The 9,800-nt window shown below is 38.8% G+C and overlaps 1 protein-coding gene across 1 annotated transcript; it reads left to right on the top strand.

The window, feature by feature from the left end:
• Positions 1-6,672: 6,672 nt before the first annotated feature.
• On the top strand, positions 6,673-8,917 carry LOC147292927 (uncharacterized). Its single transcript, XM_086230971.1, has 3 exons — positions 6,673-6,691; positions 6,964-7,367; positions 7,499-8,917. Exons 1-3 carry the CDS (start codon positions 6,673-6,675, stop codon positions 8,915-8,917), a joined length of 1,842 nt encoding a protein of 613 aa, XP_086087097.1.
• Positions 8,918-9,800: the final 883 nt, after the last annotated feature.

The following is a 9,800-nucleotide window of genomic DNA, read 5'->3' as shown; positions in this document are numbered from 1 at the left end:
GTTTCCAAATCGGTGGCTCCACCTCTACAAAGGAAGAGGAGGATACAACTAGACCAATGACCAATGTAGTGTAACAGTTGTAATGTGCATATATATCACTTGCTACACCAATGTAGTGTTTTTTTTTTTTACATTATTTTTAGAGGGTAAGGGTACAAGATTTATTTGACAGATGAATTTTTACCAACGGAGTCAGTATTTGAAAATGGAATGTGCTAAATTTGTAAACTAATTTTTTTCTTTTTAAGTAAACGATTTTAAAATCTATTTTACAGCTTTTAATGATAAATAAATTCACCTAAAAGGTTGCATTAAGAAATAAGTCCACAAAGAAGTCAACAAAAAGAAAAGAAAACCACAAAAATTTGTCCTTGGTCTTAGTGGGCTGTCCGTATGCATGTATGGTAACCAGGCCATCTGTGGATTGAGAACCATACATTCCTTTTCATATTTTTCACAAGATGACATATTATTTAGTGTGAACATCAAGATCCTTCTGTATTATGGAATTTATCAATATCACTTGAGTTGAACAATAACAATTAATTCATACTTATCTGTGGACCAAGTATGAGATAATCATTATTGAACAAAAACTGACTTCTTTATGGGATATTTCTTTTTGCGGAATTCTTTTATCATACATAGAGGAAAAGCAACACATAAAGGCAGATATAAAGCCTATACTGCTTGTAACTTGTGAATAAACAATCACATATTATATATATGTATATATATATATTAGTGGCAACTTGTGTAAACAAAACAATCAGAAAAAACAATCACCCATATTATATATATGTATATATATATATTAGTGGCAACTTGTGTAAACAAAACAATAAAAAAAAACAATCACATATTATATATATGTATATATATATATATTAGTGGCAACTTGTGTAAACAAAACAATCAGAAAGATAGCTTTATGCTTTTTCTTATCTAACTTGCAAGTTAAAAATCATGCAGTTTATAAACAACTATAAAGTCTATACTTTTGCTTGGCAACTTGTAAGTAAACAATCAGATTATATATGTGCATATTGCTGTCAACTTGTAAATAAACAATCATATAATTGTGATTAACAACAATATATATCTGGGCATCAAACTAAAGAAACACAAAAGCAGAAAAATACTCGTGACTTTCTTTAGCATGTATATTAAATTCTAAAGTCATAATTTAATCACTCTGCATGCATAAATATACAGCTAGGGTCTCCTCTCTTAAGTACCCCATATAGCCTATATTAGAATTCCTTCTTCACCTTAAGTACTAGGCTGTACAAGTTAGTCTCTCACTTGTATTCTTAGTTGTATAAGTGATTAAATAGGTTGCAAACTCAAATAGGTTTTTATAATTGGTTGGCCAATCGATCCCTTAGACCCTTTTTAATTGAGTGTTTAGCCTAAGGCTCTAGGTTAAACAGCTCAATAACCAATCAAAGACTTTTACTTAACCCAAGTCCATTAATTAAAAATCATCATGACTTTTATTGGTTTTCTTTCCTTATTGCCGAAAATACACACAAGGTCCAGCCCTAGTCATGACCTCCATGCCATGCATTAGCCATCATTTTAATCTCTTGCCCAAGTAATCTAAGTTTCTAGCCTTAGTGATCTAGGTTGGTCAAAGAAAATAGGGTTTTAAAGTCAATTTGCAACCCTTGGTATTCCTAGTTGTCAAGTCCTATTTCTTAAACCAATTATAAGTCACAAAGATAATTGTACAAGTAAGAATGTGTGTGTGTGTCTGTGTCTGTGTGTGATCCGAAAATGTCACCTAAGTAACCAAATAATTAATTAAAATCATGTTACTTAAATTAGGTACCTTAAAACAATTTTTGGATAAAATAGAAACATACAAATTCTCGGACATTCTTTTGGAATTTCAACATTACCAAATTAGTGAACAAAGTTATGTTTATCATCCAATTAACCAAGTGTAAGTAATAAATCAACTTAGGCAAATATAAGTGTGTTTTTGCCTTAAATCTGAAATCACCATAAATATATGAAAATAAATATGGCTCAAACAAGTGACATAATTTCAAGTAAAGCATTTAGATAAATGAAATTCCATAAATTTGTCTATGTGGAATATATCCACATTTTTGTTTCAAAAGAAGTAACTATTAGTTTTTAATTAATTTCAATTAACCTAGTAACACCCATAACCTAAAATCAATAAAATTTGGGGTGTTACAATTTCAAAGGCCGAGAAATCAGTGCCTTGCATTAATCACTCAGCTCATTAAAAAGTGGGTCGGCTTATTACCACATTATGCGTGTGGGCCACCCTATCAACCTAAATTTGCACTTTTGTCCTTTAAAAAAAACAAGCTAGCCCTAGCTTATACAAGTAAAATGCTTAGCAAAACCACATAAGAATGGATTGAAAATTAATCGTTTTAAGAAAATAGTCCAAACCAAAACACACCATAACAAGAGAAATATGTAGGCATGCATATAGGTGATTGGTTGTGTAATTTGAGCCTCCACATAGAAATTAGAAAAGCTAGTCATGGTTGATTACCAACCCAGGAATTGCTGGTCATGGTTACGAACCAATCAGAATTCAAGCTATATGCTTTGAAGAACTGCGTTTAATTTGTTTTTAGTCTCATAATTGCTAGAATTTTACGTTTCAAGGATCTTTCTTTTCTTGGCCAAAAACAAAAGGATCTTTCTTTTCTTGGCCAAAAAAAAAAGGATCTTTAATTCTTTTCTAGGGGCTATCAACGAAATCCTTTGACATTTGAATTTCTTATGTACAAACTTGAATCATTTTTTAAACTTTTAGGAACATTTTACGAGCAATGTCGAGCATTCCAACACCCCTAAGACATGCAAATACAGTTTTAATTTAAAATTTTTTTAATTTTTATAAGGTTTATTAAAGGTATTAAGGTTTATTAGTGGGAAATATAATATAGCCTAGGGCTTTAGGTCTTAGAATTGAGTGGCATTATTCTCGCTCCACAATCTTATTTTCCAATCCACCTTATAATTTCGACATCCTCCATTAAATTTTAAAATTTTTTAATCTACTCATCTCACCCCCATTATTCCAAAACTGCCCCTACCCTCTCTCCTTCCTTTTCCTTCTTCCCCCAACCTAACACTAATCCTAAACCTAGAAAAATAAAGAAAAAAAAGCTAACATGACAGCAGAAAAAAAAATCTACACGAGTTTTGCACAAATTACCAATTAATGAAGTTAATTTTAATCTGTAATCCTAGTTAGCAGCCCCTACAAAGTATAAATTATTTTTTTATACTAATTATCACTTATTTGTCATATCAATATATATATATTCTAATTAATCACAAAGGTATTTTTACAAGTACAAGTAAAGCCCTAAGGCTTGAGGCTCAAGTAATGACATATAAAACCTATATACAATTGGCCGGTTTAGGCCCAAATACAAATAAAATCTAACACCCCCCCCCCCCCCCCCCCAAAGTTGGCGGTCTTAGACTGACGAGTTTGGATCGTAACACAAATGACGTTTGTAAAGAGCCTTGGTGAGAAGATCAGCAGTTTGGTCAACGAATGGAAGAAAGAGCACTCGATGACTGTCATGAACTCAATATGACGAGTGCAAGCATGGAACACGGCATTGGCAGCCATGTAGGTAGCACTAAGACTGTCACGATAAAGCAATATAGGGAACCGAATGTGAAAGCCAAGCTCATGGAAAAGATATGATAGCCAGACCGGCTTGTGAGAAGACCGCTCGTAGGCCCCACTGTGGAACCCAAAGTGATCCTGTAGGGTCTGACATCGATGGCGTGTCGGGCCCATCGTATCTAATTAAGTTACCCTTTGACCTTAATAGGGGAAAACAAAACATGGGAAATATATTCTACCAAAATTTGGCAGTCTCCTCTAAACACATGACTAAACCGACCTGTTTTAACGAAAATAAGCACTTCTAATCCATCAACAACCACCCCAACCACAACCAAGGGTCTCAGACCCGTCAAAATACAGTAATACCATCTAGTCAGATCATCCTAACATGGTTTATCAGAGCCGTTACTACATCAAATTTTTACAACAAAATGTATCTAAAAATAACAAAAGATGGACATGTCGCCTACAGTGTCCATGGGATGGAAATGAGAAGATGCCTCGATGTGAATGGCTCGACCTCCATCACCGCTACTACTTAGGGGAAAAATTAAAATAAGATAATGAAAATGTAAGGGAAATCTCAATGAGTGGACATAAAATAAAGGACAAATTACACGTAGGTACTTCAAGTATACACCATTTTTCACTTGAGTATTCCAATAAAAAAAAGTTGCTCAGAGGTACCTCAACTACAGATTTTGCACACCCAGGTACCTCTGTCAACTATTCCGTCGGGGAGGCCGTTAACTGCCTACGTGGCACACTGACATAGCTTTAAAAAAATGTCACGTGGACAAAAAAATAATAAAAAATGAAATAATTATTTTAAAAAATTAAAAACACAATAATTAAATTAAAAAAGAAAAAGAAAAAATGTAGTTGTAGGCTTGCAGCCCTCCTCTCTGCTCCTCCCACCCCTCCCTCCGAGACCCACCCAACCCAGCCACCCACCCCTCCTACCCCAGCCACCTTGCCGCCAACCCCACCCACCACGCCGCCGACCCACCCCCTCTCTTCTCTCTCTCTCTAACTCTCTCTTTCTCCCCAAAACCCCAGCCCCGAACCCTCCTCCCTCCGCCTCCCTCCGCCTCCCTCGTGTCGGCCACCCAACCTAGTGACCCACCCACCTCTCTCCCCTCTCCGGCTACCAGCTCCATCTTTCTTTCTCTCTCTCTCTCTCAGATCTGGATGAGGAGGGTGGAGCTCGGGGCAGGGTGGGTCAGGGCTGGTGTTTCGGGGAGATAGAGAGAGAGTGAGGCAAAGAGAGAAAGTAAGGGGCAAGGAGAGAGAGAGGAGAGAGGCGGGGCGGGGAGAGAAAGGGGGTGGGTGACCGGGTGGGTCGGCGGCGTGGTGGGTGGGGTTGGCGGCAGGGTGGCTGGGGTCGGAGGGGTGGGTGGCTAGGTTGGTGGGTCTCAGAGGGAGGGGTGGGAGGCGGAGGGAGGAGGGCTGCAAGCCTGCAAATGCATTTTTTTCTTTATTTTTTTGTTTTTTTTAATTTAATTATTGTGTTTTTAGTTTTTTTAAATAATTATTTCATTTTTAAAGTTTATTTAATTTTTTATTTTATTATTTTTTCGTTCACGTGGCATTTTTTTAAAGTCATGTCAGTTTGCTACGTAGGCAGTTAACGGCCTTCCCGACGAAAAAGTTGACGGAAGTACCTGGGTGTGCAAAATCAATAGTTGAGGTACCTATGAGGAACTTTTTTTTATTGGGGTATTCAAGTGAAAAACGGTGTATACATGAGGTACCTGCGTGTAATTTGCCCCTATTTTTATATCGTAATACATTTCATTGGGGTATTCAAGTGAAAAACGGTGTATACATGAGGTACCTGCGTGTAATTTGCCCCTATTTTTATATCGTAATACATTTCATTGATGACTATTTGTATGTCATGATTTATTGTATATGGTTATGGATGACTGATTGATCGGCATGCATACTTAAGACTTAATTAGAGCCCTATTAAGAACAATTGGAGATATATGTATATAGATCTCATGTGCGAGAAATTTTTTTATATGTTTATCTTTAGAATTCGTTTTGAGATTTTTGAGACTAAACATTATTTGGTCATCAAATATTCATGACATGAATATAGAGTTTGAAGAACAGTTGAAGATAACCCAGAATACAGTAATGTCTTATATATCTTGATGAGCAAAGAGCAGATTGGTAAGCAATTGAGACGCAACACTGTTTTCTCTCTTGGCGATGGTGGTTTTAATTACAATTAATTAATGCTGTCTACCTTATATATTATTATTACTGTGAATTAACTAACCACAGTCTGGGCACTAGATTTGAGAAATTAAGTCTGAAAACTCTTTATTTTTTTTGGGCTTATTATGATTTTTGCCCCCTGAACTATGATCCCATTCCTAATGTGCCCCCTGACTTTTTAATTTTATCAATTTACCCCCTAACAGTTACAACGTTAGTCTAATGTGCCCCTTCGTCCAATTTTCGTCTCAACTTCCGTCTATTTTGCTGATGTGGCAGGGTAAATTGGTCATTTCGACCTCCCTGGACCATTCAGCATCCCAGCCTTTTCCACCTAGACAGCCCCCAAATGCCACATACCCACATGTGGGACCCACCCGCTGCCAGCTCAGCTCACGTAGGGACCCAGTCTTATTGGGTCAACTGGATCGATCTCCATCAAACAACTCATCGCATCCCCTCCGTTTTCAGAAGATTCTCTGCAATTAGGGTTCCATCATCGCATCGCCCATCGCCTCCTTTCTTCAGAAGTGAAGCCGAGATTCTCTGTGGGATTTTGAGCTGATTTGGTGAAGTGAGGTCTGAAGATTCGTTTGCCAGACAAAAGTAAGTTTTTTTGAACTTTTGGAACTGTTAGGGTTTTCGACTTTTGGAACTTTTGGAACTGTTTGGTTTGTTTTATTGTGTATCGATGAGTGGTGTGCCATGTGCAAGATTCTTTGCATTTTAAAGCTTTTTTGAACTTTTGGAAGTGTTAGGAATTGTTTATTGCTTTAGACCCCAGTTTTCAACGATTGTGGTCCATGGTTGGTGTGGTGTCGTGTACTTGTGTAATAGTGGGTTGGGGGTTTAATTGGGGGTTGTTATCTGCCATTCAATATTGGAAACAAAATTTGTCTTTTACCTGGTGTTGCAACTTTATGGTTTTAGATTGGTTGGTGTCGTGTCTTTTAGTGCATAAATGAGGAGGGTGGTGGAACATACTTGCAGTGAAAAAAACTTAATATATGCTGCCAAGGGTTGTTACACACTTACATGCTGCCAAGGGTTGTTACACACTTACACCTAATAAATTTCATTAAACATACTTGCAGTGAAAAAAACTAAGAGGAGGGTGGTGGAACCTGCTGATGGCGAAAGGGAGAATGTGATTGAGGTGGAAAGTGAGTCTGAAGATGATAATGTAGATGATGGTGAGTCTGAAGATTATAATGCTGAGGAGAGTGAGCCTGAAGATGAAGATGATAATGCTGAGGAGGGTGAGTCTGAAGATGAAGATGCTAATGCTGAGGAGGGTGAGTCTGAAGATGATGAGGAAGATGATGCAGATGATCCTTTGTTTGAGGATGAATTTTATGGGGTTAGTGATGAAGAGATTAGGCTAGTGAGGGATGATGATAGGCTATTTGAGGGATACATAGACCCCACTGCTGATGACAGAGACCCTAATGCTGAATTGGATGATAATGTGGTTTCGGATGAGGAAATTGATGATGAGGTGAGGACACCAGACAACTCATCAGATGAAGATCTTCCTCAGCAGGGCACTGCACTTAAAAGACCAAAGAGGAGCTGCCCAAGTTTCATGAATTCAATGAGGATGTAGACCTAAAGGACCCTCATTTTAAGTTGGGAGACAAGTTTGCCACTGCTAATTTGTTTAGAAGGGCTGTTAAAGAGTTCTCACTGAAATGTGGTAGACAAATTGATTTTGTGAAAAATGATAAAAATGCAGTAAGGGCAGTTTGTAAGAAGAAGTGTGGGTTTGTTGTGTTTGCATCCTCACAGAATGGTAGTTCTGAGTTGTATGTGAAGACCTTGGTGGGCAATCATGTTTGCAATAAGGAAACAGTGAGCAAGCATCTCACTGCAGATTGGCTTGCAAAGAGGTATATGACTCAACTTGCTTACAACCCGAGATGGGAGCTGAATTCTTTCAAGGAACAGGTCCTAAATGAGACAGGGATAAATGCACAAGCCTCATTGATCTACAGAGCAAAGGCTAAGGCCACTGTGTTACTTGAGGGAACATATATGCAACAATATGGACAAATGTGGGACTATTGTGCTGAGTTGTTGAGGAGAAATAGGGGAAGCACAGTGATATTGAAGACATCTGGTGGTGAGCAAGATGCTATTAGGTTCCAGAGGGTGTACATTTGTCTTGGTGCCTTGAAGAGAGGTTTTTTAGAGGGATGTAGGCAAGTAGTTGGGCTGGATGGGTGTCACATCAAAGGACCTCATCCTGGACAGATTCTAAGTGCTGTTGGGATAGATGCCAACAATGGCATGTACCCAATAGCATATGCTGTGGTTGAGGTGGAGAATTATGAGACATGGTACTGGTTTCTGGAGCTGCTGGGGGGTGACTTGCACATTGAAAATTCGCATCATTGGGCATTTTTAAGTGACAAGCAGAAGGGACTTATAGATGCCATCAAGGATCAGTACCCCGAGTCAGAGCATAGACATTGCCTTAAGCATTTATATGCTAATTTCAGTCAAAAGCACAAAGGTTTGGCATTGAAGAAGCAAATGGAGAAAATAGCAAGGGCCACCACACTGGAGTGGTTTGATGCTGAAATGAAGAAGATGCTTGAATTGGATGAGGCTGCTTTTAAGTGGTTGCATGAAAAGGATCCTAAGAATTGGGCTCTTTCTCATTACAGTACCCAATTCAAGTGTGACAAGATGCTTAACAACTACTGTGAGGCCTTCAACATGGCTATATTGGAGGCTAGAGATAAGCCCATTCTGACTTTGTTGGAAAGGATTAGAATGTACTTGATGTTGTTAACAGCCACTAGAAGGGCAGGTGTTGAGAGATGGCATCATGAGGTAGGTCCTAGGGTGGTTAAGAAATTGAATGACATTAGAGATGAGGCAAGGTGGTGCATTCCAAGACCAGCAGACAAGCACAAATACCAGGTTATCCAGCATGGTGGCAACAGGAGCTTTGTGGTTGATTTGGTCCAGCATACTTGTTCATGTAAAGCTTGGGACCTAAGTGGGCTGCCATGTGTTCATGCTTGCTCAGCTATAAGCTAATTAAATGGGGATCCCCTTCAGTATGTGGACAATTGTTACAAGAAAGATGCTTACATAAGAACCTACAGGGAGCTGATTGAGCCAATGCCAAGTAGTGATCAGTGGAAAAAGACTGGAAAAGCCCCAATGCTAGCACCACTTTACCACAAGCAGCCAGGTAGACCTAAAAAGTCAAGGGTTAAAGCACCAAATGAAAGCCCCAAAAGGCCAAGTCAAGCTCACAAGCTGCAAAAGTTTAACTTCCACACAAAGTGTGGTAATTGTGGAGAGATTGGGCATAATGTTAGGAGTTGTAAAGCAAGTGTTGGGACTCGGGGCAAAAAGCAGGTAAATAATGGCCTTCTCATTTTTTCATATGTATATGCAATCTATTGTTGGGATTTGGTTCTCATTTTATCATGTGTACATGCAGGCTGCTAAGAGTGCAAGGACCACTACAGATGGAAGTGCACGCAGGCCCACCAAACTACCAGTGAGTGGACTTGCCCCTTTAGTGTTGTCCTGTTACTTGACACTTTAGCATTTAACTTTGGCTGTTTTTTTTGTATGTTTCATGTAGTTCAATAGACAGACCCAAAACAATGGAGAGGGACCATCAAAGAGAACAAATCCATTGAGGAAGGCAAGATGTGTATCACATATGAGCCATCAGGAGGGTGAAGGGCCTTCAAATAATGTCCAAAAAGAAGGGCCATCTCAGCAGGACAACTTTGAGGGTCTATATGAATATGACAACTTTGAAGGTCCATCTCAGCAAGCCACTCAAGGTCCATCCCAGCCTCAGCCATCCCAATCTTGTGGAGACCCCCAACAACAAGCCCAACCTTATGGAGACCCCCAGCCTCAGCAAGCCCAACCTGGCACCAAGAAGGGCAAGAATAAG

This window comes from Dryas octopetala, chromosome 2 (genome assembly GCF_963921425.1).
Source record: "Dryas octopetala chromosome 2, drDryOcto1.1, whole genome shotgun sequence".
Lineage (NCBI taxonomy): Eukaryota > Viridiplantae > Streptophyta > Magnoliopsida > Rosales > Rosaceae > Dryas > Dryas octopetala.
This window is presented reverse-complemented; position numbering and strand designations above follow the sequence as displayed.

What these genes read in the sequence shown, in the direction of transcription:
- LOC147292927 (XM_086230971.1), top strand. An exon ending in ATGAGGAAATTGATGATGAG is followed by an intron (nt 7,368 to 7,498) that starts GTGAGGACACCA and finishes CCTCATTTTAAG; the next exon opens with TTGGGAGACAAGTTTGCCAC.